Source organism: Onychomys torridus, chromosome 3, assembly GCF_903995425.1.
Source record: "Onychomys torridus chromosome 3, mOncTor1.1, whole genome shotgun sequence".
In the NCBI taxonomy this organism is placed as follows: domain Eukaryota; kingdom Metazoa; phylum Chordata; class Mammalia; order Rodentia; family Cricetidae; genus Onychomys; species Onychomys torridus.
Window position 1 is genome coordinate 10,805,828 of NC_050445.1, and position 27,460 is coordinate 10,833,287.

A 27,460-nucleotide genomic window follows, 5' to 3' on the forward strand; every position below is an offset into this window, starting at 1 on the left:
ACAGTCATTGACAGATAGGTGCAGTTCAATAAAGTATCCCTGCTCTCAACCATTATTGCAAGCACTCACCCACTCGTTTAAACTACTAGACTATTATTAGCTACTCAATAAATGCAAAGCTCTCTAAAACAAATTCATTGTTTACTGCAAAGCATGAACTTGTTAGCTGCTCACGAGAATGTCCACCTCCCATTCCACAAGCAATAGAAGCAGGAGGCCCAGCGAGGGACTTTGTGGACCAGAGCCTTTACACCTTATGGAGCCCTGTGATTAAGCCCCCACTAATGGAATAGTTCAGACCTGGACCATACACACTGTATATGTACTCCTCTACATCCTTGCTTCACTCCTAAGGTGAACACAAAGGTTCAAGAAAAGACCACAGGAAATCTATTTTTATCACAGAGTGGAGAAGTCAGTCTGGGAAAGCAGAGCAAAAAGGAGGATAGAATCTGGAGGTCTGGGTGACTATAAGGAACCCAAGAGTTTGCCCTATACCCCTAAGAAAATTTAGCTTTCTGAATCCTTAATCCATACAAGGTTGGGCCTATTAGCTATAGTGGCTGAAAATATGAGCTTGTGGTGCTGGAGAGATGGCTCAGAGGTTAAAAGCACTGCCTACTCTTCCAGAGGTCCTGAGTTCAACTCCCAGCAACCACATGGTGGCTCACAACCATCTATAATGAGATCTAGTGCCCTCTTCTGGCCTGCAGGTATATATGCAGGCAGAACACTGTATACATAATAAATAAATTTTAAAAAAAAAGATGAGCTTGTTATGCCAAAGTGACCCCTTTCTGCAAGCTATGACTTACTGAACATTTACAATGCCTCTAAACATACTCAACAGTAATATCACAGCCACAACCCAGAAGTCAGTCAACAATAGGAGCTCAAAGCAATGAAGGAAAATATATTTAAATATGCCTGCCTTACTGAAAATCAGCTTCCACACTTCTTTCTTTACTTCTCTACTTTTCACTCCTCCCTACCCTCTCTTCTTTCTTTTTTCCTTTCTCGACAGGATCATCTCTATCCCAGGCTGGTCTTGAACTTGCTATGTACCTAAGTCTGGCCTTGACCTCCTGACTCTCCTGCCTCTACCTCCCAAGTGCTAGGGTTGCAGGTGTGAGCTACCATGCTCAACCTTTTTTCTACATGTCTTTTAACTCTTCCAATGTAACAGAAAAGTCAGAAGATGTATAAAGTGGTCCAATTAGAAGGAAAGTATAAAAATAACTCAAAGCTTTTAAATTTGTGACGTCAAAGGTCTTTATTTCAAGCAAAATATGAAAATGAAAAAAGAGAATATCTCATTGTTTTCAGAAGTCATCTAATCTTAATCTGGTCCTTGGAGCTGAAGCCATCTTGCTAGATGATGTAAAAATGAAGACAGTTCAGTGGATATCTTACATCATAAACTTCTAAATTCTTACATCATAAACTTAGTGCTACTGCAGAGTGGGACACATGGTGAGATGCAGAATCATGGCCATGTCTTCAGGAGACTTACCTTCTGGTCAGGAGAAACAAAATGTATTGGAATAACAAAAATGTGAATGCTCTATCCAATAACAATGAAAGCTTTACCAGCTAAGAGTCACTGAGTTTAACATAAGCTAGACACTGCCTGGCTTTGTCAAGTTAACACATGTGACCCTCACAACATCTCTGTGTGGTAGTTATCATATTCCTCCTTCTGCACATGTGGAAATGATTCATTCACTCATTGTCCAAGATCATGTGACCCTCCAGACTCAAGGCACTTGACACCAATGACAGTTCTCAACATATGAAGGTGAAACGAACAGAGAAAATGGAGTAAGAAGGCTCCCAACTTGCTGGGCAACCTTGTCCCTGGTACTGCTCAACTGAAGAAAACAGGGAAACAGGACATCCAGCCAAGCAGGGCCTGATCTTCACTGAGTTCTCATGGTAGGGCTGGGTACCATAAGGAGTGTTCACATCTCCACCATCCAAGCAGCTTGGGAATTAGGAATGAAACAGAACACAGGACAACCCAAGTGAAAACCTTCGGCTCCTTAAGAGCCTAGGATAGAAAAAGGGTTATCCCTATCAGAGGTAGACTCCCTTGTTTTATTTGTTTATCTATTTATTTATTTGTTTTTAAAGACAGGGTTTCCCTGTGTAGCCCTTGCTGTCCTAGGACTAGCTCTGTAGACCAGGCTGTCCTTGAACTCACAGAACTCCACCTGCCTCAGCCTCCCAAGTGCTGGGATTAAAGGTGTGTGCCACCACCTAGCTGCTCCCTTCTTTTTTAAAGACCAACTGAAAACCATGAAAAAATGCTTTCTCTTCCACAAGTTTCAACTCCCATGTCTAAAATGTTTATTCATGTCTCCCAGGGATTTACAGAGAATGACTCTCTGCAGGTTTGTGGGACACTAGGGGACAACTACCTCCATTTTAGAAGAAAACTTGTCTCTGCACTAATATCAAGCTTTTTGTCTCTTCTATTTCTGATAGAGGATACCAGTATCAGATTTGGTGATTATTCACTCACATCTCTTCTTCCCTCATGAAGAAATATACTTCTTTGACCTACCAACTCTGGGATTGGTTATATGGCTTGATTTTGTCAAAAGAATGTTACAGGCATGACAAGAAGCAAGCCCTTAAACTTCCGTAGTCTGTCTTGGCACTTGTGTTCTGACATCCACAGTGAACAATGGGAACTCTCAGTAGCAGCTGCCACTTTAACCAGGTTCCAGAATGCACACTCTTGAGCAGACTGAAGCCAGCCTATAGGTCAGTGGTTCTCAACCTGTAGGTTGCAACCCCTTTGACAACCCTCTATCTTCAAAAAACATTTACATCATAATTCATAACAGTAGCAAAATTACAGTGATGAAGTAGCAATGAAAATAATGTTATGGTTGGGGGCACATGAGGAACTGTCTTAAAGGGTCACAGCATTAGGAAGGTTGAGGACCACCACTCTAGACGATCAGCCTAAAGCTGAGCATCTTGCTCAATCCCTACAGATACACATCTGTGCTGAGTGTGGAAAACCACCGCTCCCTTTGGGCATGGAATTTCCCTCAAAGACCTAGGAATTTGGTCTTTGCTTCCCATGCTGTTCAGAGGTGGGGAAACCTTTGAGAAGACAGGCTCAAGAGAAGGAATCTAGGTCACTGGGGCATGCCTCTGAAGGAGATATCAGGACACTAGGCTCTCCTTTTTGCTTCTAGGTAAAGCAGGTCCCACTACTCTATACTCCCACCATGAAGAACCATGCCACCACAGTCTCAGTGTAATAAGGCCAAGTCTCAGAAACTCTAAGTCAAAATAGAAACTTTTCCTCTTTTTAAGTTGATTTATTTCACAAATTTGCCACAAGGGCAGAAGCAACTAACACAGGCACAGAGCCTTGGGATAGTTTGTGATGCTGCATTATTGCAATGGCAGTGTCACCAGGCATTTTCTATTGACTGAAACACTACATTACAGGTATAAATTCAGGTATCTAATGTTTTAACTTTCATCCTGAATTTCACTTACATGTATGCATCCTGTCACCCAAACAGCTGCTTCTCAATTACATGTACAAAGATGCTGACAAGTCAAAACAGAGTCCTATGCTCTCAGTGAAGTGATGGCCCGTCTTGACAGTAAAACATCTACACTACATCTCCTCTGAAGATGCAAATTTAAAAAGAGAAAGGGTAATCACTTTTTGTGACAGAGTTACATTAAATACTGCCTTTCAATTGGGAACAAGCCTAGCTATGAGGAAACAATATCTACAGGCTCAGGGTCTCCCACAGCCCTGTAGTAACTAACTAGGTATCAGTCAAGCCCATTTTGTTTTCTGTTTCTCACACCTCACATTTGTAATTAACCAATAAAATCTATGCAGGATTTAACAAAACTGCTGGAGAAAATGCTGAATGAATCTATAGATCCTCAGAGTTTGGAAACAAGCATTATTTTAAATATAAATATATATGATCTTTTTCACTCCTGCTTTAAAATAAAATACCAAATGTACTAGATCAGTCAAATGAATTAGTTAACATTTTTATTTATAGACTTTTAAAAATAGGATCTTTAGGAAAAAGTAAGCAAGCTACATCTAAAGAGAACTGAAGTGGTAATGTGATTCTTCTCTGATCCCTCTGTGGCTTTCTATGTGGTAATAGTCTTTGAGCTGCCTGGTGTTTACACAAAAGCCCAGCAGAAACTAACCGTAATGAAGCCACATTATGTCCCACATCCTCAGTTGAGGCTGGACTTATTTTCACTCCCTGTGGTGACATCACCTGACTGACAGGTCCACATGTGCAGGCCCAGACTACCCTCTTTCCTTTACACTCCACCCCACCCTCACTCCCTCTGCCCAGCCCTGTCTGCCCCGACTTCCATAGTCAAATGTCTCCTTTACCCTTATTCCACAGAGGTCCATCAGAGATACCTTTACCCAAGCAGACCACACTCGAGTCCCTTACTTCAGACAGGCCTCTCGGCCTCTGTCTCCTAGTTACTCTTTTATTTTTCCTTACCTTCCAACTGTTGAAATTAATTTACTATACTATGCTTTCCCAGCTTCTCTGTGAGCCCCAGGACCTTAGCTGTGTCATTCACTGCTCTATCCCCAGATCCTGGATAGTGCCTCCACAGCTGACACTCAGCAAACATTTACTAATAAAGAATTGGGAGTTTTGATGCTGCAGCATGGAAAGTAGAAAAAACCACTTAATACTTATTAAATCAACATGTTTGTTAGAATATTTCAAAATATAGATGCCACTAGTAAAGGAAAAGTTTTCAGCAAAGGGGCTTTGGAGAGGGGGAGGTTGGAAATCACTTGACTAGGAGAGCCTAGTACACTCTATAATGGGGAAATCTGCTGGCATGTATCTTACAGGACTGAAAATAAGTGGGAAATGCCTGTCAAGTGCAGATTTAAAGCGGTCTCTATAACAAGTGAACTGCTCAGCCACCACAAAGATTCTCATACACAGCCTGTCCCCGGATTTCCTAAGGAGCTTCCAGCATTCAAGAATGTAACATTTCCAAGACTATCATTAAAGAGGTGCATAGCACTTAAAGGGGAGGGCATGGCATTTTGTTAACTTAACAGTTTGTTCTTGGAGTCTTCATAAGAGCACTATAAATCCTTTCACAACAAACAATATACAACATGTCTCCTGTTTTTCCAGCACTTAGTGGTTGAAGGATGAAAAAAGCTGTTTTCTGTTTATGTATAGTTTAATATAGTTCTCCAGACCCTTGATATGTATGATCTTATGTCTAATCACATGACCTAATACCTCAAAAGCTTAAATCTACATAAACAACACTAAGTTACGGTTTATATACTTTGAAACAGCAACAATTTGTGTAGGGAATGTCTTAATATTCCATGGATCCCTAGGACCACTCAGTATGACTTGTACAAACATAATTCAAAACTTCCAGGGAAATCAAAGTCCACCAAAAGTATAATTCTTCTCCTGAGACATAAGCACCTAAGGTTATTCTGGTAACAATTTCTTCCACTGTACTGTAGAAACATGAAGAGGATTAAAGAGTCTGAAGAATGTGTGGTGCTGGGAGTATCAGCATGGAAGAGGAATCAGAGACAGAACAACCTTATCTATGAACACTTATGGACTGTTCCCAGTTGGCAGGCTCTTCATATGCATAGTCTTATAGAATCTTCACAGTAAGAGGGGAGTCCTATTTCTATCCTCGTCAGACGGAGGCTGGGGTCTCAGGGAATTACAATGCTTTACAAAGGCTACATGCTAGTTGGGAATCTAAGGGTAGTATCCAAAATCATCCACAGCCCAGTGCCAACCCAGTTCCTGCAGAGGGGCTGATCAACAAAACACTCACCCGCTAACACCTAATTAATGTGTTGTCATATGACACCCAGAGGTTTGCATGAACTCTTGTCCTATTTTAGAGAGGCACAGAAGGGGACACTGAGAGCTTCTATAACTTGACAAAGGAATAGAGACAAGATTCCCAGGGAGATAAGCTGGCTGTAGAATCCTCGAGCTCACAGCTGTTCTCTTCCCTTCTCACTCATTCTCACTTCCAAACACTTCATTGCTTCTTCATCCACAGAATCAGTAACTGGACTAGATCACCTGTAAGTCAATCTAGCTGGATCTAGTTAAGAGATCCAGCTTTTTAAACGACAGACTGCTCAAAGGATCTGATCAAGGAAAGCATGCAGGACAGTGTCTCTAAGGAAAGAAATGCTACCGCCAATATAGATGTTCCTAAGCTGAGGGCAATTTCACCCAACAAAGCTATCACACATGAAAAATACCATGCAGATAAAACTCAATCCATCTTAGCTGAGCTGCGGTGGCACTCTGGAGGGCATATGTTTCCCCTTGTGGCCATGTGGCTTATAGAGCCAGGCTCATCACCACTCTGCCTGGCATCAATGGAATTGTTTATAGCCATGTCTCTCAGTTTACCCAAAATGTGCAAATACATATAGCTACAGATTTCCCTGCTTCTGCATTACTTCCATGTCATTTGCCACATGTGCAGGATCAGGGGCTGAAGCGTACAGGATGCATCCACTCAATAAGTTATGAAGCAGTAAGGTGCATTGGTCTTATGTCCAGATGTGCTCCTGTGCCAGCTGTTGACTGCCTAATGACAGAATGACATGACACAAAGTATGCTCTCTGTGGATATCAGCAGGAAGCGCCAAGCAGAGAGGGCTCAAGCACATAGCCAGAGAACCTAGAGTTTTCTTATCATGTTTACATCTAGATGCCATTATATACCATTAATGCAAAATTTTAAAATAAAGAGCATGAACATAATGGAATGACTTTACCTTTGAAGACCCAAAGCCAAAGAGAACTTACATAACACTGGTTATTTACCCCCATTAGGTATTTACCTAATCATATCCACACACACAACTTCTTTTTAGATTTGGATTTTCAAAAATAAATAGGTATCAATGAAGAAAACTCATTAGCATGTTTCAATAATCATCTTAAGATCAACATACCACACTATTGTTTCCATTGTTCTTATTTCCATGGTGGCCTGTTTACATGTGGGTTCCTGAAGAGCTTCTCTCTGAAGCCTTGAACACCCTTTCTACCAGATAGAGAAGTCAAACTATTTCCCTAGCTTTGTAAGGCATTCCCAGTGGAAATTCAGTCTTTGTGAAGGGCATCTTGGTGTGAAAGAGCCTTCTATTAAAATGCAAACACCAAGATGCCTAGCTAGTACAGGAGGGAGCACAATGGTCTCTTAAATGCAAACAAAGCCAAGTGCTGGGCCATATACTTGTTGTCTCAGCTACTCAGGAGGCTGAGGCAGGGGGATCATTTGTATCATTTTAGGTGACATAATGTGACTCTGTGTGGGGAAAAAAGAGCAAGTATTTTAAAGAGTTTTATAATTGGGGCTGTAAAGAATAGGACAATGCTGTCCCTTCCTTCCCCAAACACTTTACTGGCATGTCCATGGGGCTAGTTACTTGGTCTGTGTCCTGGTTCCCTCTTTCATCAAATGGGAACATGACTGCACAATGTATACTGAAGACTACCAGAAGGCACTTTATAAATACTAGTTATATAGGATGTCAGAACTGCTTGAGTATGAGGATTTCAAGAGATGGTTTGATCAGGATTCAAAATCCAGTTTTCTGTTTTAGCTTGTATTTTCTATGGAGTCCCCAGCCTTCTTTATGCCAAATAGCCTCGTAAGAAAAACAAGGGAGGAAAAAGTTATACTTCTGCTTAGATCGTGTAGGCCTCTGTATGTGCTGGAGCACCAAACATTGTAGGCAAAGCAAGAAATAATTCTAGTAAACTATACCCTCCACCTGGAAAAAGCACAAATTTTTATTCCAAAAGGTAAAAATGAAATAAATTTCCCTTTTACTTCCCTCCCCCATTTTTGTAAAGCTATTTTTCCTATTCCTAAATATAAACTGTCCTGTACCAATTTGGTATTTGTGTATATGCGCCATAAACATTCAAACCCATAACATGCATACGTCCAAGCCTAGTTTTAAGGATGTTACCCACAGTTCAAAGGCACTCTGCAAATCACTCTTCTCATAGCAGAGTACTGCTGGGTTTTCTCATGCTGTTTCTGAAAGTACTTCTGGAAGAAGGAAAGACTCTGTCCTCTAGACAGGAACTGAATTTTGGAGGGGAGAGAGTGTACATAGTAAGGGACACAGCCATGACAGACAGGAGCGGACACTACAAGAAACAGGGAAGGACTGACTATAATACTGATCTTCATAAGATGAAGAGATTTTCTGTACTGAAAAGTATTTTTACTGTACTCTTACCAAGCAAAAACATCTTAGTTCTTATCTCACTAGATACAATACTTAACTACCATGATAACATATTATGTTCCAATTTGGAAAGCAGTACTTGCATGATGGGCAAAATGACTGCTTCACATATGAGTTGGGAAAGTAATGAAATAGCATAGTTTCCAGAACAAGGTGATGAGTCCCTAACTGAGAACCTGGGGAATTAACCCAAGTTTTGGGCAGCCTACTACTTTAGACCTCCTCAGTGGGGGGGGGGGGGGGGGGGGGGGACGACAAAACTACATGTGCGAAACCCTTAGGAAACTGATTATTCGATAAAGAAATGAGAAGAAAAATTTTTTTATAAACTGGTCATACCAAAACATTGGAAAGTCAAAATCCCAAAAAGGAGCCTGTGTGTATATTAACAGCTGGACATATTGCTAATCTCTGCTTGGAGCTGTGCACGTTCATGAATTTTCATGACAATAATTTGCATTAAAATCACTTTCTGTAGGTAGAATGATAAACCAGTCTTCCCTCAAGCACAGGTGATCAAATTCAATTTGTAATTATTAATATTTCAAAAGAATTACTTTCAGCCTCATATATCTTTGTTGGTAATGTCATATCAAGTCTTACAACTGTCAAATTTGCAAATACCTCTCTTTCACATATGAGCATAAATCTTAGGACATTTCAGGTTTTTTAATGCATGGACTAACGTCACAGGTTCTTTTAATGACACTTTGTTGTCACCATCTTTTATTGTTATGTATATTCATGCCAAATAAACCAGGAAACTTAAGCGAGGAGAATCTCTAGAAGTGCATTTGTACTTGCTTATTTGTATTACTGGGTATATTCCTAACAGAGGAGGACTAAGGTTAGGAGTGAATCCTCCACTTAGAATTTTGACCATCCACTGACCAACTTCTGGCTCCATACTTCAAACTACTCCCCATGACAGATATTGCAGTTCACATTTACGCTTCAACGCTACCTCTGATCCAAGATTTTGTTAAATGACACTAGGTGAGCTGGACATGGTCACAGTTCCTGGACAGCAATCCTCACCAAAGGATGGTCTGAGAAACTAGATACAAGATGACCATAAACTGCATTAACATGTCCCACCAAAGCCAACTAAAGGTGTCCCCAGTCTTCTCCTTAGTCGTCTCTCAAAACCACTCTCAACTCCAATGTTACTGAACCTACAAAGAAATGTGACAAGTTGAGTGTAGAAAAATAGAGAGGGCTATTGAAATCTTTTTCAAACTGTACAAATTCCAATCCTGTGAGTGCATGGCTACACATATTATTGGGCTTCCCCAGTGCCTCAAGTAGTGCTGCATGGGCCCAAGAACATATTCAAAAATTGGCACACCAAAAAATGAGTTGTTCAAGGAGAGGCCTTGGGGCTGAGCATTGGCATCACAATAAATCTGTCCCTAGGGCTCCTATAATTTATCTCATCCCTCTATACCTGGTTTCTTCAAATACATTTCACTGCATTAGGGATAAGAGTTACTGTCTTAATTACTAGCATGTAAGAAGTATTAAAAACGTGTAGGATAATTCTCACAACCATGGGCATCAACCATTGATGTTAGGGAAAGGAAAGGAAGGAGAAAGAGAATGAGAATGAACGTGTGTCTACACACACATACAAACATATGTACGTACAGACATATGGATTCACATACATACATATATGACTTAGATGTATTATATTAGAGAGGTAATAATCAGTTTTTGTATATCTGGAGTTTTGCTTCCCACGGCTTCAGTTACCTACAGTCAACAGCAGTTTTAAAATGTCAAATAGAAAATTATATTAAAAAACTACTCACAAATTTACAATTGATTCTAAATAGCACGATGAAATCTTGCGTGTTCCTGCTCTGTCTTACGTGGAGCCTGAACCATCCCTTTGTCTAGACGCCCACTCAGTATGTACTACCCACCCATCAGTCTTAGTAATTAGCCTAACTGTCCAAGTGTCAGTTATTTTACTTACTAACAGCCCAGAGTCAAAGCATAGAGATGTTAACAATTCAGATATGCCAAGAAAAGTGATATCTTTAAATGAAAGATCAAAGTTCTCAACTGAATAAGAAAAAAATATATGCTCAGTTTGCTAAGAAACTATGAAAGGACAAAGAAATGTGTATAATAGTAAGTGCCCAGCTAAGATGGAAAAGCTTATTAATCAGGCAAGGTAGAAAACATCAACAGAGTATGTTCTGACCGATGGTGATACAAAGAAAAATAGTGTGATGTGTGTGTGTGTGTGTGTGTGTGTGTGTGTGTGTGTGTATTACCCACATATGTTCATGTGTAAATATCAGTATACATCTAGACACTATTTTTATGGAAATATGAGTATATAACCTCTCTCTCTCTGTACACACACATTTGATATTATCCATGGTTTCAGGCACCTACTAGGTCTTGGAATATAATTCCCACAGACAGACAGACTACAATATACATGCCATTTACACACATTGTATATATAGTAGTTACATATATTGTATGTGCAATATCCCTCACTGATCTCTCTCTATATATGGTCCACCTTGGAAAAAAGTCATGGTTGCATCCTGGCAGACAATGAGCAGTTCTTCCCTTAGGGGTCAGTGGGTGAGCCAGACAAGGGACAGTACCCATCAGAAGACTGTCAAGTGTTCTTCAATGCTGGGCAGAGATGTACATTTAGTGACCCAAGTCAGTATATTTGTCTCCTGCCAAAAGACTTCATCTTTAATATGAATATCCATTATCTGGTCCTTGTTTGCAGATGGCCTTTTTAAAGACATTGGACACTACCGCAGTATCCCAAGATTTCAGTACTTTCTGTAAGGAGAAAATTAATTTGTGTATGTGTGTGTCTGTGTGTGTGTGTTGTGGTGTGGCAGTGTGTATGTCTGTGTAATGTGTATATGTGTGTATATGGTATGGCAGTGTGTATGTGTGCATGCATGTGTGTGGTATGGCGGTGCGTATGTCTGTAGAGTGTGTGTGTTGGGGGGGTGGGGGGAGTATGTTTGAGTGCAGGCCCAAACAAGCCTGAGCATAGACATGGAGCTCAGAGGACAACTTTCAGGAGTTCTCTTCTTTCATCATCTGGGTTCTGGGGACTGAACTAAGATCCTTGGGTTTGTGCTGCAAAGAGTTTTTACCCACTAACGTCATCTTACTGGCCCCAAGAAAATATAATTTTCTTCTAACTCTGACTTAGAGTGTAAAATGGAAGGCATTTTGAAAACCATACATAAATTTCTGACATTTATAGTTCTGATTTCCAGATTCCAAAAGTATACAACATTTGTGGATCAGCACTTTACCCTAGTCAGTGTGAACAAACCCACTGCCTATTAGACTACCATGAAATAAAATGAGTATATGCAACCCAGAAAGTATTTCTTCAATAGCACATCATAGTCAATAATTACACCCTCAAAATCTGCAGGGAGAGGCAAGGATCAATGCGGGGAGAGAGAATGTAGAGAGGGAGGTACAGACCAAAGCCTAAGAAGGAGGATTCTTTTCAGTGGTTTGGGAGCATGGCTCCTGCCTCGACACTGCTCTACAACAGTCAACCTCTGGCTTCCAGACGACCCCTGGAAAGGCCCTCTGAGCGTCAGCAGCCCATTTTAGCCTTGAGGTCTCCTCCCTGTCACCAATGGCAAGAATCAGATTCTGAAAACAGCTGTCAGTTTGCATTTCTAAAACTGTCTACATAGGTGATGTCTACAGAATACAGGGCTCTGAAGAAGACCATTTTTTTGTGGAGGCTTTTGTCCACCAATCAGCTGTAAGCAGAGCATTGAGTCTATATTTCGGTTATAAGTCAGAAACTGTGTACACTAAAGGGAAGCAAGCAGATATTGGTGAAATTTACTACACAGCATATTCAATACGGATGTTCCAAACAGGCTGATTTGATTCTAGATGAGAAATAAACAGGTGGACAAAATACTGAAGACAGTGTCTGGCAATGCAGGGAAGACTTAGAGCAGGAGGCTCTTACACCAGGTTCAGTTGTGTGCCTGTGAGAAGGTCCATACTTCAAACCTGTCAGCTCTGGACCCTGAGCCTTCCTGGGAAGGCAGAGAGCAAGAGAGAGCTTGCTGCCAAGCCACAGGGTGCAGAGAAAGCAGGAAGGCAGCAGCAAGCCTTTAGGTTATTAATATCTCCGTTCAGTCTTCCCTTCTCCCTACAGGAAAGGTCCTTAGGAGAATGTGCCCACAGGCCAGGCACAGTGCCTCTTTCCAGTTCTGGTTTTTGAGCTGCTGGCCTTGACACCACTTTCCTAGTCCATAGTGGCTAAGGCCCTTGCCAGCATCTGAAGTACTTCTGGCCACATGGAAGTAAATGTGGCCAAAAGCTGCAACATCAGCAGACAGCACAGGGGCTACTTCCCAGTCGCAGTCTCTCCAGGATGCCCTAAAGAGTCGCACCACAGTTAAACAGTGGTCAAAATAGCACTGAGGATAGGTGGACACACCTCTGTTGTCAACCTCTTGCAAATTTCCTATGAGGATTACAAACATATTATTTAGAAAATACACAAATGGCAAGAAATTGAATGATGTAGATAATTTAATACTGTAGATGAGTCTTTTACCAATATAATCTCATTTAGTCCCCATTAACACTTTATGAGGCAGACACTTTTATTATCTTCATTTTACAAAACAGATACAGTGTACATAAGTCAGAGGGTGACAAGCTGTCCACAGTCAGAAGGTGACAAGCTGCAGAGGTGTGTATGATCACTTTCAAGCAGGCAGGATTCACTACGCTGCTTCCCGGTCAGTTACATTCTAGAGGAAACAGACCAGTTAGTTGTACATGGACAGGACACAGGAAGAGGACAGGCAAATTGTTCAGACTCAGCTTTGCATATCTCTCCAGAATTAAAATTCTCACTCATACTTACCAGCAATGGAAGCACAGGAAGTTCTAGCTTTGGCCTTCACTGTGAAGCAGGGCTCAAGGCCTACCCGTGTTGTGCAAGCTGCCACTCCACTGTCACGCCTCTTTGATGCTGCAGGTACTTACTGATCAGTTCACTTCTGGTGCTGTGACCAGTACCTGGCAAGAAGCAACTAAGGGGGACAGGGCTTAACTGGTCACAGGAGGAGACACTATGTTACGGTGCAGGAGGCATGGTGGCAGGTGTCTAAGGTGGCTGGTCACATCTGTCAGCACCAGCAAGCAGGAAGCAGACTGGAAAGGGCACTGGACTATAAAACCCCAAGACCACCCTTGGTGACCCACTTTCTTCAGCAAAGTTCCACTTCCTAGAGGTTCTACAACCTTGTGGGGACTACCAGGAGCTATCAGAAGAATTTCACATTCCAACCACGACACTCAGTCTACCCCATTTCCCAGAGTCATGGTCATCTCATAATGCAAAATGCAGGTATTGCATGGAACGTCAGAAGTCTCCATAGCCTCCGAGAGTCTCAACCATGAGTGAGGGCTAGAGTTCAGTGGTGAAGTTCTTGACCAGGACACAGGAGGCCCTAGTTCAATTCCCAGCAATACAGAAAGGACAAATGCATAGTAAGTGGATAGACAAACCAGAGCACTCTTTGAAAAGGGAGAAAGGGCTGCAGAGATGGGTCAGCAGTTATGAACATGTGCTGCTTTTCCAAGACCTATGGCTGGTTACCAGCACTCACATCAGATGGCCCCTATCACCTGTGACACTTTCTTCTCACCTGGGAACCTGCAAATGTGGTATTCACTCACAAAGATAAACACACACACACACACACACACACACACACACACACACACACACACACAAATAAAAATGAACCCCAAAAAAGATCCCAACACTTTTTCAATACCAAAGTCTTTTCCAGGACTAGAGGCAATTATCTTAACTCCGAGTCCATGATATAAAAAAACAAGTTACATACTTCCAACACACAACACTTTCATTCCAAAAGGGAGGAATCAGAGCACAGTAAGGAAAGAGCAGACCAAAGCAAAACCAAAAGCTAATAGGGAAAACACCAAATCCTTCAGCTCCATATTTGGCATTTTCTGGATTTATCTGGACTCCACAGACCTTAGTATCCCTGGTCAGCTTTGCCACCTGAGTCTTTCCTCAGTGGATATCCCACAGTCCTGGAATTTCTAGCATTTTGGAGTCTCCACTGCAACTTAAGAGTTCATTTTCATAGCTTCCTGAAATGACCTCTCAGGCCTCATTACAGGGAAGTCAACTCTGCCATACAGTGACTGGCCTTAGCATCTCTCTAGAGTCTTAGCAAAAACCTATATAATAGCCATCTTCCCCAAATCCCTTACTCGTGAATCTTTCAAGCCTGTAAAATCAGTAATGTGGAAGATAGTGCCAAGTTCTGCTGGCATCTTAAGATGTAGCCTGGCCCCTCTGAGCCAAAGCTAGAGTGGCTCTGTGTCCCTTGGTTGCTGAACCTGCAAAGCTTTTTCCTAGACAGTTGCTTTCAGGCAGGGAAGCCCTTTAGTAGCATTTTCAGCCGGGTGCTCTCCTTTCAAACTCGCATTTTCACTAGATGGAGCCTTTACTAGGAGGGGCTTGTCCTGGGGTACCCTCCTGCTGTGCCAGTGCAGAAAGGGAAGTTTCTCTTTAATGGTGTTTATCTCCTTAATAAGCACATGTGCTTTTTCAGACCCTGCCTTGTCTGTGACCTTAAACCTGCTCATGCTCTTTGCTCAGCAAACTGAATATTTAAAAAAATCTCCTCCTGCTCCATCTGAGCTCTTGTAAATCGAAACCCCAGATTAAGGGTTGTGAGCGGTAACCATACCACAGCCTCAAGGCTGGTCTGCACATCCCCCAGCCAACAAACTAGTCCATCGCTTTTGAATTCAGCCTTACTAAGTTCCCAGGACATGGACAGAATAAAGATAGACTTTCCACTGGAAGATAACACCAATGGCCTCTAGTCCTGTTCCTGATGAAACTTATTGAGCTAGGTCTCTACTGACCACATTTCTCTCAGCTCCAAACTCTTCTACATTCCTCCCGAAAACCAGTTCCAAAGGCTTCTGTGATCAAATTTATTGCAGCAACCACACCACTTCTTGGTGTCAACACTCTATCAAAGTGACTTTTCTCACTGCTGTCATAAAATACCTGATAGAAAGAACTTACAAGAGCATTTACTTTGGCTCAAGGTATGAGGATTCAGTCTGGCATGGTGGCAAGAAGTGTGAGGTGGCTGGTCACACCGGATCAACAAGCAAGAAGCAGACCACAGGGAGGAAGTGGGACAAGGCTCAAGGACCCTCTTTCCCCCTCCACTTCCTCCAGTCAGTTTCTACATCTTAAAGGTTACCCAGCCTTCTATAATTGTACTACCATTTGGGGACAAGATATTCAAACCCACAAGCCTATGGGAGACCCTTCACAGTCAAAGTGTAACATTTCCGAGGTCATCTCTGGGAAACCATCTACATTATGACAGGAACTAACTTGAGATTTCTTTTCAGAAACTTCAATTTATTAATTAGATAGCCTACATACCAACTCTATGAAATGAAGTACCTGTGGATTTATGACCTTGGTTTTAAGAGGAAAACTACCAAGTCTTGAGATATTCTAGGTCTAGAAACACCAGTCCTGGCTAGGGAAAGCTATTCCCTGTAAATAAGACTCCAGCCCCAATGGAAAACTGCATAAATGACAGCTAAGGAAAGGCTCTTACCATCCAGGAGAAGTCTTAAAAGGCCTGCTGTTCACTACTATTAAAGAACTAAATGGGGTCAGATACCTGAGTCTCTCCTCCAAAGGCATGGTCCTGTCTTGGAACCTGGGCCATGTTTGCTCTCCCCTCTCTGGACATCCTGGCTCCCACTGATGTCAACTCTTTCAAGATTGTGACCCTGTATTAGCTTCTAGGGCCTATCCTAACCAATTTCTTTCAAACTCCAACACTCATTACTCCAAATCCACCGTCCCTTACTCTGACTTTTAGAGTATCATTAATTACCTTTCAATACATTCTATCATTTACTTAAGTTACTGTTCATCTCCCTTCACTAACATTTAAGATGCCCCAAAGTCTGGTGGTGTTTTTATTTTCCTTCACCAAAAAGTAACAAGTACTTAGAACTGTCCCTGGCAAAACAAAACAAAACAAACCAAGCAAGTGCTATGCTACCACATAAATTCAAATTGCAGCTGTAGTTTCACAAATGTACCCAAAGATGAAATCAGCTAAATAAGGATTCTTAGGATTACAGTTGCTTTCTGAGTCCCAAAGTCAAAAGATTTCACAGCGGTGATACAAGTGTTCATTCACAAGTCTGGGGCATGACCTTCATTGCTAAATTTAGTTTTCTCTGCGTTTCTAAGCTTCCTTGTTACCAGCTTAACCTCACCTATTTATGATGGTCACACCAAGAGTGTTTCTACAAACTTGAGTATCCACTCACCAGGAGAAGCTTCTCTGGTCTCCAGGAAACTGCACCAGGGCTCTGTGTGATTGACAGTGTGAGAGCAGCACTTCAGTTACCAGGCTGGGGGTGTTTTAAGGCGATGTAAGAGATTGGGTGTGAGAAGGCTTTGGCTTAGAATACTGGGGCTTTTCCCTGAGATGGGAACTCTCTCCAGTACTGAACTAACAGGAAGATAAAAGGAATAAAACCAGAAAGCAAATCAGAAGAGGTATAGCATCTTCAAGGAGGAGAAAAACTGCTTAAGACACAGGCTACTGAAAGCACATTTCTTTGAAGCCACAGGCCCTTGTCCCTTACTAGAAATGGGAAGAGGCAAAAACAAGCTGCGGATGGAGCTGCAAGGTAAAATGGGTGTGTTCTAAAGGTGATGCCATTGGCTCAATAATCAGAACCACCATGCACATAAAAATGCAGTGAATTATACATTTATAGGAAAGACAGCCATTCATAACTTAATGTAGTGATCTGAATGCTACATAATAGCCATAGTGACAACTACAGGCTCTGAAAATTCTGTCAGGGTTTTTGACTGTGATTAAATGGTAACTGTTCAAAAAGAGTCATATCTCTAACCCTCTCAAGGTTATACACAAGACTAAATAAGACCCGTGAATGAAAAGAAAATAACACACACATCTTGGGTCTTTCCATGAATCTTTAATGTGGCCACTAGCTGATTAAGTCATTGAATCAGTAAAGCAACCACTTATTTAAAAGTCTCATTATCTCCAAAAGTGTGTAGTGTAAATCACAATAAATCATAAAAATGTAGAGCTTTTCATAAGTACTTTCACATTTTTACTCTTAGCTCTTTATCCAAAGTATATTTATACAGTACCAACTAACCCGGATGCTATTTTTCTTCGTGAGATCAATTCTCTGTACGGCCAGCTGCCCTTTAAAGGTAAGGGACCTCTTCTCATCTCAGTAGTTCCAGGGAACCTCTTCAAGCTTTGGATTCAAGTATTTGCTCATTTTAACATCTACTTTTCAAAAACTTTGCTGGATCAAACTGTTTCCCAAGTATAATAATTCTTATCTCTGCCAAACAATTTAAACTTAAGTTTTCAATACTTTCACCATTAAAAGAAAAATATTAGCCTTTTGGGAGTAAGATATCATCACTTAATAGTTTAGTTTCAGAAAATTCATAAACCCTTGACCCTTCTAAAAGATTTCTCTACAATACTGGGACAACTTCTGCCAGCTCAAGAAAGAGACTTATGATTTACCAACTGCTAGTCTAAATCATCTGACTGCCAATTAATTCAAAAGGAATAATTGTGTTTAATTCATGTTAACCCTAAATTAAATATTTATATTGTCTTTTAATCAGCTAAGTAGGTAGGCAACCAGGTAAAATTACTCAACTTACATGAATTTTTGTTTATCCTGCGACAACTAATGAAATGGATGGGACATGGGCTGAGTTTTCTGCAGGTCAGGGGCTACCATCCACACATTTACATAATGCATACTTTTGCATTTCTACTCTTTACATTTATCATCCCCATTTAGTTTAATGAGTAAGAGGAGAACAGTGAACTAGGAAAATTTCTCTTGAAACTCTGCATCGCTAGAGTCGAAGCCATGATGAGAAACTTATTTTGTACTTGGAGCACTTTTAATTATGACTCCTCAGTCATGACATGAATCAGCAGGTTTGCTACTCTTATCAACCTCTTTTAAGACCACCAAAACTTGAGAGCCTCACTCTTTTATCTCACTTTCATCAGAAGAGATGGGAAAAGCCATTAAGGTGGTATGTTGAAACTTTGAAAATTTCAAAGCCTGACAATTACTCATCAGAATTCTGTTTTCAATGTCATTTTGCAAACCATTTTCATGATTAGTTCCCATTCTGGACAGCCCATCAAATCCCTCTGAACAGGCACTTAAGGCTTATTAAGCGCCCACTGTGTGCAAGGAGAAAGCCTTCTACAAAGCAAAGGGGTAAAAAGCTCTGTGTCATTTTATTCGTGCATAAATGCACAGCAGTCGTGATTTACTCTCTCAACTTCGCAGGAACGTGAGCTGCATCCACATGGCCGAATCCATTGCATCCACTTGGTCTTCCCGAGGCAATTCACAGGTAGCCTCACCCAGGCAACCCACAGCCCTCTACACCTTCCAAACCCACAGGGCCACACCTTTTGCAGGTGGCTGGGTCTCCTGAGCCAGAAAGCACCCCACCCATCTCAGCCCCCCCCGGGGGGGGGGAGGCAGGGATGAGTGTGCAAACGCAGTGCAAGGACTTCCGCGAGGCGCAGGACTTAGAGGGTCCCAGGATCCCGGGAGACCCAGCGGGCCCCGCAGGGCGCCCCTCCCCCGCGCCCGTGCCGCGCAGGCCCCGCCGGTCCGGGCGCACCTCCGGCCTAGCCGCAACGCCGCGCCGCGCCACGCCCGCTCGCCGCCCGGGGGCTCCGCTCCGCCGCCGGGGCCTCGGGGCGCTCCGGCCGGGGATGGGCGCGGCCCGCAGGCGTCCGAACCGCAGCCGCAGCGCCAGGCCGGGCCCCGCGCCCGCGCCGCTCAGAGCACGCAGCGGCCCCCGCCCGCCGCCGCGGCCCCCTCCCGCCGCGCCACACCTAGCAACCGGCGCTGACAGGACGCAGGCGGGGGAGGAAGCGGAATGGCTGCCGCGGCGGCGCCTCCCCGGCTCCCGCCAGCCTGACAGCTCGGGCCGGGCGGAAGCGGCATGCGGCACCCCCCCCCCCCCCCCCGCGGCCCGTGCCCGCCCTCGCCCTCGCCCTGCGGCCGGCCATCCCCGCGCCCCGCGGCCCTCCACGCCCGCACCTTTTCGGGCGCCCGGCCCGCGCCACCCCGAGGCTCGCCCGCCACCCGATCCCCCCCCCGCCCCCGCCCACCCGGGCCTCACCGATGTGGTTGTCCTCGATGTGCTCGATGAGGTCGGCCAGCGTGGGGAAGTGGAGTCCGCAGCCCCCGAAGCGGCAGGTGTTGGAGAAGAAGGAGGCGGCGGCGATGCCTGTCATGGTGCTACATCGGAGAGCCCCCCGGAGTCGGCTCTGCGAGCGCCGCGCGCGGAGGCGGAGGGAGGGGCCGGGGAGGGGGCAGGCGCGGGGAGGGCAGCGCGAGCCCGGGACGGAGGAGAGGGGGCGCGAGGTGGAGCGCAGCGCCGAGCCTCCGGGAGGCAGCGGGAGGCGGCGGGAGCTCGGGGAGGGGGCGGGGAGGACTCCGCGCCTGGGAGGAGGGACCAGGCGCGCGCCTGCAGCTGTGCGGCCCCAACCTCCGCGACCCAGGCCTCACCTGGCAGCGCCCGCCTCCAACTTTACGTCCCTGGGCCTGCCCTTCGCAGTGTGAGGTGCCTGCAGTCCGCTTGGAGCCTCCTCGGTTACGTGCATTACATTCTTAATAGATCTACATCTATTAATTACACATGGTTCCCTCCGAGGAGCACCCGGGGAGTTACCGGGCCCTCCTCGGGGACGTTTGTTTGCACTTGGCCACCTGCCTAGGTGTGACAATGACATTCCCTAGGGACCCAGGAAAGGTAATTGTGTGCACCTTAGTCTTTAAACTTTCTCATTAAAAAAAAAAAAAAAAAAATTAAAAAGTCCGTATTCTCTGGAGGTCTGTACTAACTAATTGATTTTAACGAAGCTTTCCCCCTAGGCCAGAAGAAAATCTTTGCTTTATTTAAATTTCAAAATAGAGTGCTTGGTTGTCAAGTGCATTTGACTGTGTTTTACATATGTATCACAGTCGTTCTCCCTGATTCTTCTGAGAAAAAACAAAAAACTCAAATAATTTCCTTACCCCAAATTACACCCACAGCTCCCGCTGCTGTATCCCTGCTCCAAGGCAGAAAGGGCAGCATAATGGTCTGGAAACAGTCAATGCATACTCAGTTTTCACTTAAAACTGAAGATTTCGCCATTTTGTGAGCATTTAAACCATAATAACGACCAGTTAACCTCTGAAGAATCAATTATCTTCTGGACGCCACCCCCAGTTACAGTTATATTTTATCCACAAGGTGTATTTTTTTCCAGATGCCCAAGGAGCATTATTCATGATTCAAGAGTGCAGTTTTAAAAAATTAATTCATGCATTCTGAATTTAGCATTTTTCCTTAGGACAATTCTATTTAGCCTCTGGTACATTATACCATATATATATAGATAGCATCCCTCTCTTTTTAACCTATATATACCACTTGGTGTTATTTATAATAATAGGATTGTTAAGGCACTTCGTGTAAGTTTAAACACGCTATATGCGTTATTTCTGTCACTGTGAAAAATTTCACAACCTCCCAGTCATGAAGATTGAGGCTGAGTTCTCTTATCCATTGGCATTTTTGTCTAGTTTATTACTTCTTGCAGCCTACAAGGTGACGAATTTGCCAATGAGAATGCTGAATTGGGTGGGGCTGGGGCAGTGGGTCATTGAAGTTCAGTTTGGTGCCAGGAATAAATTTTTTGGGACCCAGGGAGAATGGTGGAAAGGCACACAAGGGCCTGATCATGAGCCAGGGACCCACTTGGCTGGAAGCTGCGGCCAGACAAGGGTGTAAAGAGCAGGAGTTAGAATTCTACATCTTGAATTAGAAATTTGGCAACTGTGTAGTGTGCTCAGCTGCCCAGTCAGGGAGGAAGGCCTTTAGCGGAGAGCAGGCAGGGTATCTGGCAGATAGACGTTGCACCCGGTGACATGGAAATGCAATGCAAAACTTTAGCCAAGAATGATGCCAAAACAGCTTCCCTAGAGATGGTAGGCACCCGCTCCCAACACACACACACACACACACACACACACACACACACACACACACACTGCAGCAGCTGGGGAGCACCCTGAGTTGTGAAGTGGCAACTCTGTTCTCAGGAAAAATTACTTTCTCTGTGGAATTATCAACTGCAGAAGGAGTGTGGGAGGTCCAGAGGTGGCTCAAGCCAGAGAGCTCAGCCCTGGAAAGGCCAGAAGTATGTAAGTGCAGAAGAAGGAAGGAAGGGGCCTGGATGTCATTGTTAACACATACCTCTTGGCTACCTCCATTCCCTAACCCCTCCTATCACAAGGTGTGACTTCTAAAGTAAAATCTTGAGCATATTGATTTTTTTAATGTGAAGAACAAAAGGAATTATAAGATGAGGTACAATTTTCAAAAAGTTAAAATTCTTTTCTGTGTGTTGAGCCATTACATTTTGTGAGGGATTCCCTGCCTTCAAGATCCTTCTCTTGGAAGCTGTTCGCCACATAGACGTGGAGTAATGCATGGGCTAGGACGTGGCATTACAGATGACTTGCTATCCAGTAAGAGTCTCCTAAAGCTTAGCATGCCAAGGTCCTCAGGATAGGCAGCTGCCAGGGAGGCTGGGGGGCACACTTTTTCCCTCCACTGCTTTGAAGAATGACTGAGTCATGAGCTCAGATCTTTAGCGCAGCTAAGTCTGTGGCTTTCCGTGTTAAGGTCTGATGCTTCCTTCTCTCCAGCTCTTAAAAACTAAGGCTGCATTCCCACCAATATCCTTTCTTTCACTGGCAGCATGCTTCCCTTATATAGTAGGTAGCCGTCATCTGGATCTCGGGTCCTCTCTCTGCCTTGTAGGTGTGAGTTACCGAAGCCTCAAAAGGGGTGGTATTTCCAGGTCAAAGCTGGAACGAATGGCTACCCACTACACCCTTAGGCCTTGCCTTCTTCCAAAGAGGACCATTACTATCCTGCACCTTTTTTGACCATGTATGCAACTGAGTTTGTTGAATTGATCTTTTTTCCAGATAGGAAACTGATCTGATCTTGCCTAACATGGCCAGGCAATGAGTTTGAACCCCACCACTGTTAATACTAACAGCCAGCTTCAACCACTCTTAGGTGATTAGGTCTCAGTTGGTTCCTTAGGTTCTGTTTTACATATGACAACAGAGATTCTCTCCTGGGTCACCACATGACCAGGATGAGCATTCTCCATGAGCTTCACCTGGCTGCTTCTGCTCTACTTACTATATATACACATGGTAATGACAGCCATTGCCAGGTTCTCCCCAGACTTCTCCAGAATGGAATTAATAGATCCCCAGTCGGTTGCTGCCGTTCTAATTGAACAGCCTGGGTCCACTCTACCACCAGTTTGAAGGGGGTAATCACTGCTCAGGCCAGCCAGCCTGAGGTTTAAAATCGGGTTCACAAGAGCTGTCAAGCAATTGCTATTTCATTCACTCCAATGACATGTCTTGGTCCAGCCTCTAGGCAAGGTCCTAATGCATGGCACCAAGCAACTGCATGAAGGGCAGACCCAGGATGTGTGGATCTTGGAAGTCTTCATGAGGGAGATGTGAAGGCTGCAATTTGAGTAGGACACATAGCCTCATCACACGAGGGAGCACCAGGGTCTTTACAAGATCTTCTTAACTCAGTCCTAGGAGTCTTCTGTGGGTTATGTGACTGAATCCATGGACTGGCCTGGCTGCTGTGGCCCCTGCTTATCCCCTCTTCCAGCTTTGCCTCCTTCCAGTGATGTGTTCTGTTGCTGTTGGTGGCAATAGAGCCTACAGTGAGGTCTGGATGCTTTTCAAAGACTGCACCACTTTTTTGCCCAACGATGTGTCCATATTACTGATGACTACCCAGCGATGTATAGCTGATGCAGTTTATCCCCTTAATGGTTTCCAGCACTGTTTTTGTCCTGAGCTTTGGAGGTCTCACCAACGTGCTTTTGCCATCTGTTCCTTGCAGGCCTTGGGCAGGTGTTAGTAGAAGACTGGGCTAGAGAACCCAGATGGGCACTGTGCTCCATGGTCTCGTCTCCCGGGCTTGTATCTCTTAGCCATAGATTCACTCTCAGAGTCAGCTGCATCTTCAGTGGCTTTGATAACTCACCTCTGCAGCTGCCCCCCAGCCTTACTGCCTGAGGTTCCCCACGGGTACTGACAGCTTAAGATGGGCCAGATTATCACGGTTTTCAAACTGCTCCCACTTGTCCAGGCAGGCCACCTTGCCTTTGCTGTGAAGCCTAGCTGGAATGCTTCTCCCCTCTCCTACTTCACTTCCACCCAACAGTCAGCCTGTTACCTCCTCCAAGAACCTTCCCTTGCTGAGGTGGGTGCTGATCATCTGGGTCCCAGACAAGTCCCCTTGCATGCTCACTGTTGGTTTGATGATCTTATTTCTCTAGACCAAAAGCTCTAAGTCTTTTTTTTTTTTTTTAATTTAAGAGCAATACTTCCTTTTTCTTTAAGAGAAAATATTTTTAGTTAGTGCACAAAATAAAGGATACCACTGAGACATTTCATAGTTGTTCACATATCAGAAAACATGGAATGCTTGTCTTCCCTCTCACCTCGCTCCCTCCCTACTCCCTTTCCCTTTGGGGCTTTTCTTCTTTTCCCAGCCTTCTACTTTCTCTCTCTGTGTGTGCATATATGTGTGTTATAATTGGTATGTGTATATTTAGATTCTGCATATCTGCATTTGAGAAAGAAAATAAAATATTTGTCTTTCTGGGTCTGGCTTGTTTCATTTAGCATGACTATCTCCAGTTCCTACCATCTCCCCATTAGTGACATGCTCTCACTCTTCTTTATGGCTGAGTAAAATGCCTATGTGTCTATGTATCACATTTGCATTATTTATTCATCTGAAGATAGATATCTAGGCTGGTTCTATATCTTGGCTTTTGTGAATGATACTACACTAAACGTGGAAGTGTGTCTATGGTTTTAAAATTTACAAAACTGTGTCATCTTTTATTTGTATTGTATGTGTGTATATGTGTGTGTGGACAGGCATGTGACACAGTGTACATGTAGTAATCAGAGGAAAATTTTCAGGTTGGTTCCTTTCTTCTTCTTCTTCTTCTTCTTCTTCTTCTTCTTCTTCTTCTTCTTCTTCTTCTTCTTCTTCTTCTGTTTCTTCTTCTTCTTTTTCTTCTTCTTCTTCTTCTTCTTCTTCTTCTTCTTCTTCTTCTTCTTCCTCCTCCTCCTCCTCCTCCTCCTCCTCCTCCTCCTCCTCCTCCTCTTCTTCTTCTTCTTCTTCTTCTTCTTCTTCTTCTTCTTCTTCTTCTTCTTCTTCTTCTTCTTCAGAAAATTGAACTCAGGCAGTAGGCATCTTTATCCATTGCTGAGCCACCTTGCCAGATCCCCCCCCACACACACACTGTGAAAAATTGAACCAGCCTCTTATATTTATATTTTATTTATAAATTACATACAGATGTTTAATTTCAAATATGATATATACACTAAAAAAAGACTTTTTAAAAAGTTGACTTTTGTTTAACCAAAAACCTAGAGGCCTTTTATCTTCACCCATGTTGCCTGCTAACCTCCTGGAGGAAAGCCTTCATCCTTGGAGGCCATTATCCTTGACCACATGTCAAAGTTAGCTTCAGCTGTCAACTTGACACAAACCTGGAGGTACCTGGGAAGAGAGATCCCTCAACCAAAGAATTGCCAAGGTCACATTGGCTCATGGCCATGTCTGTGAGGCAGTTTTAATTGTTAATTGATGTAGGTGTGCACAGCCCACTGTGGGTGGTCCCATCCCTTTGCCAAGGGATCTGAACTATATAAGAAAGGTACTCGAGCAAGCTACTAAGTAGTTTCCCCCCATGGTCCTGCTGATGGACTGGAAAATGTAAGATGAAGTAAACCCTTACTTCCCCTAGTTGCTTTGGGTCATAGTGTTTATCAAAGCACCAGAAAGCAAACTTGGACACCATGTCTCTATGAGAAAGGAGGGATCTGTCATTGTGCCTGTTCATGGTGATGTGGACCCAGCTCCGAATTGCGATGAGGCAATTTTAGTTTCCAGTGCTCAAGCTTTCCAACAACTTGATTTTCTCTTAGACGCCATCAATGCAAGATGATCTTTAGTCATTTTTTTAGGTTTGGTAGATTACAGCAGATATTCCTTTCTTTGATCGCAGACCAACCTCTGGCAAGACCGTGCTGTGCTCAGAACAGCCATAAAAACCACTCCTCTCATTTGCTTTGATAGCACTTGTTTCCCGGTCTCTGCTGATGCACACAAAGCCATTCAGCTGGACAATGATAAGCAAGGAGGCATTCAGCCATGACATGAGCTCCGACACTGGCTGCCCTGTTATACACTGACTAGGATACCGTTCTCTTTTACAGATAGCCAGGCTCATTGTGGTGTTAGTTTAAATAACTGTCACCACCACGCACTGAGTGGCTGCTATTGTACTAGGCACTGGTTCCCAGCCCATGGTATTAAGTGCCTTAACGTAGAGCAGCTTTTGAATTCTGTGAGGTCGACAAATAAAATATGCCTAAACTAAAGATGAGAAGAAAACAGGAAGGTAACCTGCTGAAACCCTTAAAGCTGGTAAGTTCTGGGGCTAGGACTTAGACTCAGGTTACTCTGAGTCCAAATTTAACTTATTCTTCATACTTGAACCTGTGGGTTGTAAAGCTTATTCCTTCTCGTCCCTTGAATCTGGAAAGGTTGGGCTCTTTGTGTAGAAAGGACCGTGCTCATGTGTATTACAGACATTTATTCATTCCCACCTGTAGCAGAGTGGCAAACACATACTACCTTGCCAAATGCACATGGTGCTTCAAAGGACCAGGACTGGGTACTGATGTTGTAGAGGCTGTGACTCCATCAGGAACTGAAACTGTCTTGTCACCTTGCCCTTCCCTTCTGCTTTGTCAAGTAGTTTGCTTGTTTCCAAGGTTGTCACCTAGTCTTGCTACTGTAGTTTGAATTTCCAATGTTTCCCCAAAGCCCACATGTTGAAGTTGAGTCCCCAGCTGATAGTATCAGTGGGTGGTACTAGAACCTTTAGGAGGTGCAAACTAATGGCTGTCAGATCCTAGGAGTTGTGCCTTCCAAACAGATGTTGGAACCCTGGCTACGTCCCTTCTCCTCTCTCTGCTTCCTGGCTGCTGTGAGTTGGACAGATTCCTCTGTTGTGTGCTTCCGGTGTGATGTATGGCTTCACCACATGCCCGGAAGCCCCAGGTAAGCCTAACACTGCTGCAAACTCTAAAGCTACAGGCTAAAAAGAAACATTTTTTTCTTTTTAAGTTGACTCTCTCAGGCGTTTTGCTAGAGCAACACAAAGCTAAACCAAATACCTTGTCTAAAACTAAACTTTATAAAGAAGCAAGACTTAAAAAACGATTCCTGGGCTTTGCTCTTCCAGTTTTTTCCACCCAGCTTCCACGCTTTGCCTTCCTGCTGTAGTTTGGGGTGTGATGAGAAACAGGTGGTGCCTATCACAGAGAAAGGTGGCCCTTTGGCTTTTTCTTCGTCGCCTGTCTTAGACTTGTAATCGTTTGGTCTTCAGTCGATTGTTTGGCATATTCATATATTCTGCCTCAGTTTTAGTTCCCAGGGTCACAGAACAAACAACTTACTGAATTCCATCTTGAAGGGCCCTGAACTTGATTCCTTATTTCCATGTTTTGCTTATAAAAACAAAAAAACAAACAAACAAAAAAAAAAAAACCCAACTATTTTTATGGTGCAGAAAACAAACCAGACTCCAGTAATTTCACCAGGAAGAACTTCCCCCCTTGGTTTTATAATTACATTTATCTTCCTATGATGTTTATCCCAATATGTACTTGCCAAGGTAAATGATACACTCTTTTTTCTTCTGTTGTCTTTGATTCTCATAGAGAACTCAGACTCTGAAGTTTGAGTTAAATGACAAGGAGCAGGCAGATGTGATGAGATAAGAGGCATGTGGATAGACATGTATGTGGATAGACATGCATGTG

The 27,460-nt window shown here is 43.5% G+C and overlaps 1 protein-coding gene across 1 annotated transcript in view; it reads right to left on the reverse strand.

Annotated features, from left to right (window-relative positions):
- Jazf1 (JAZF zinc finger 1) overlaps positions 1–19,918 on the reverse strand; it is a 306,088-nt gene extending 286,170 nt beyond the window's left edge. The window contains exon 1 of the mRNA XM_036181528.1: positions 19,626–19,918. Coding sequence (XP_036037421.1) covers positions 19,626–19,740 — 115 coding nt within the window. The 5' untranslated portion in view covers positions 19,741–19,918. The remainder of the gene's footprint in view (positions 1–19,625) is intronic.
- Between the last annotated feature and the right edge of the window lie 7,542 nt (positions 19,919–27,460).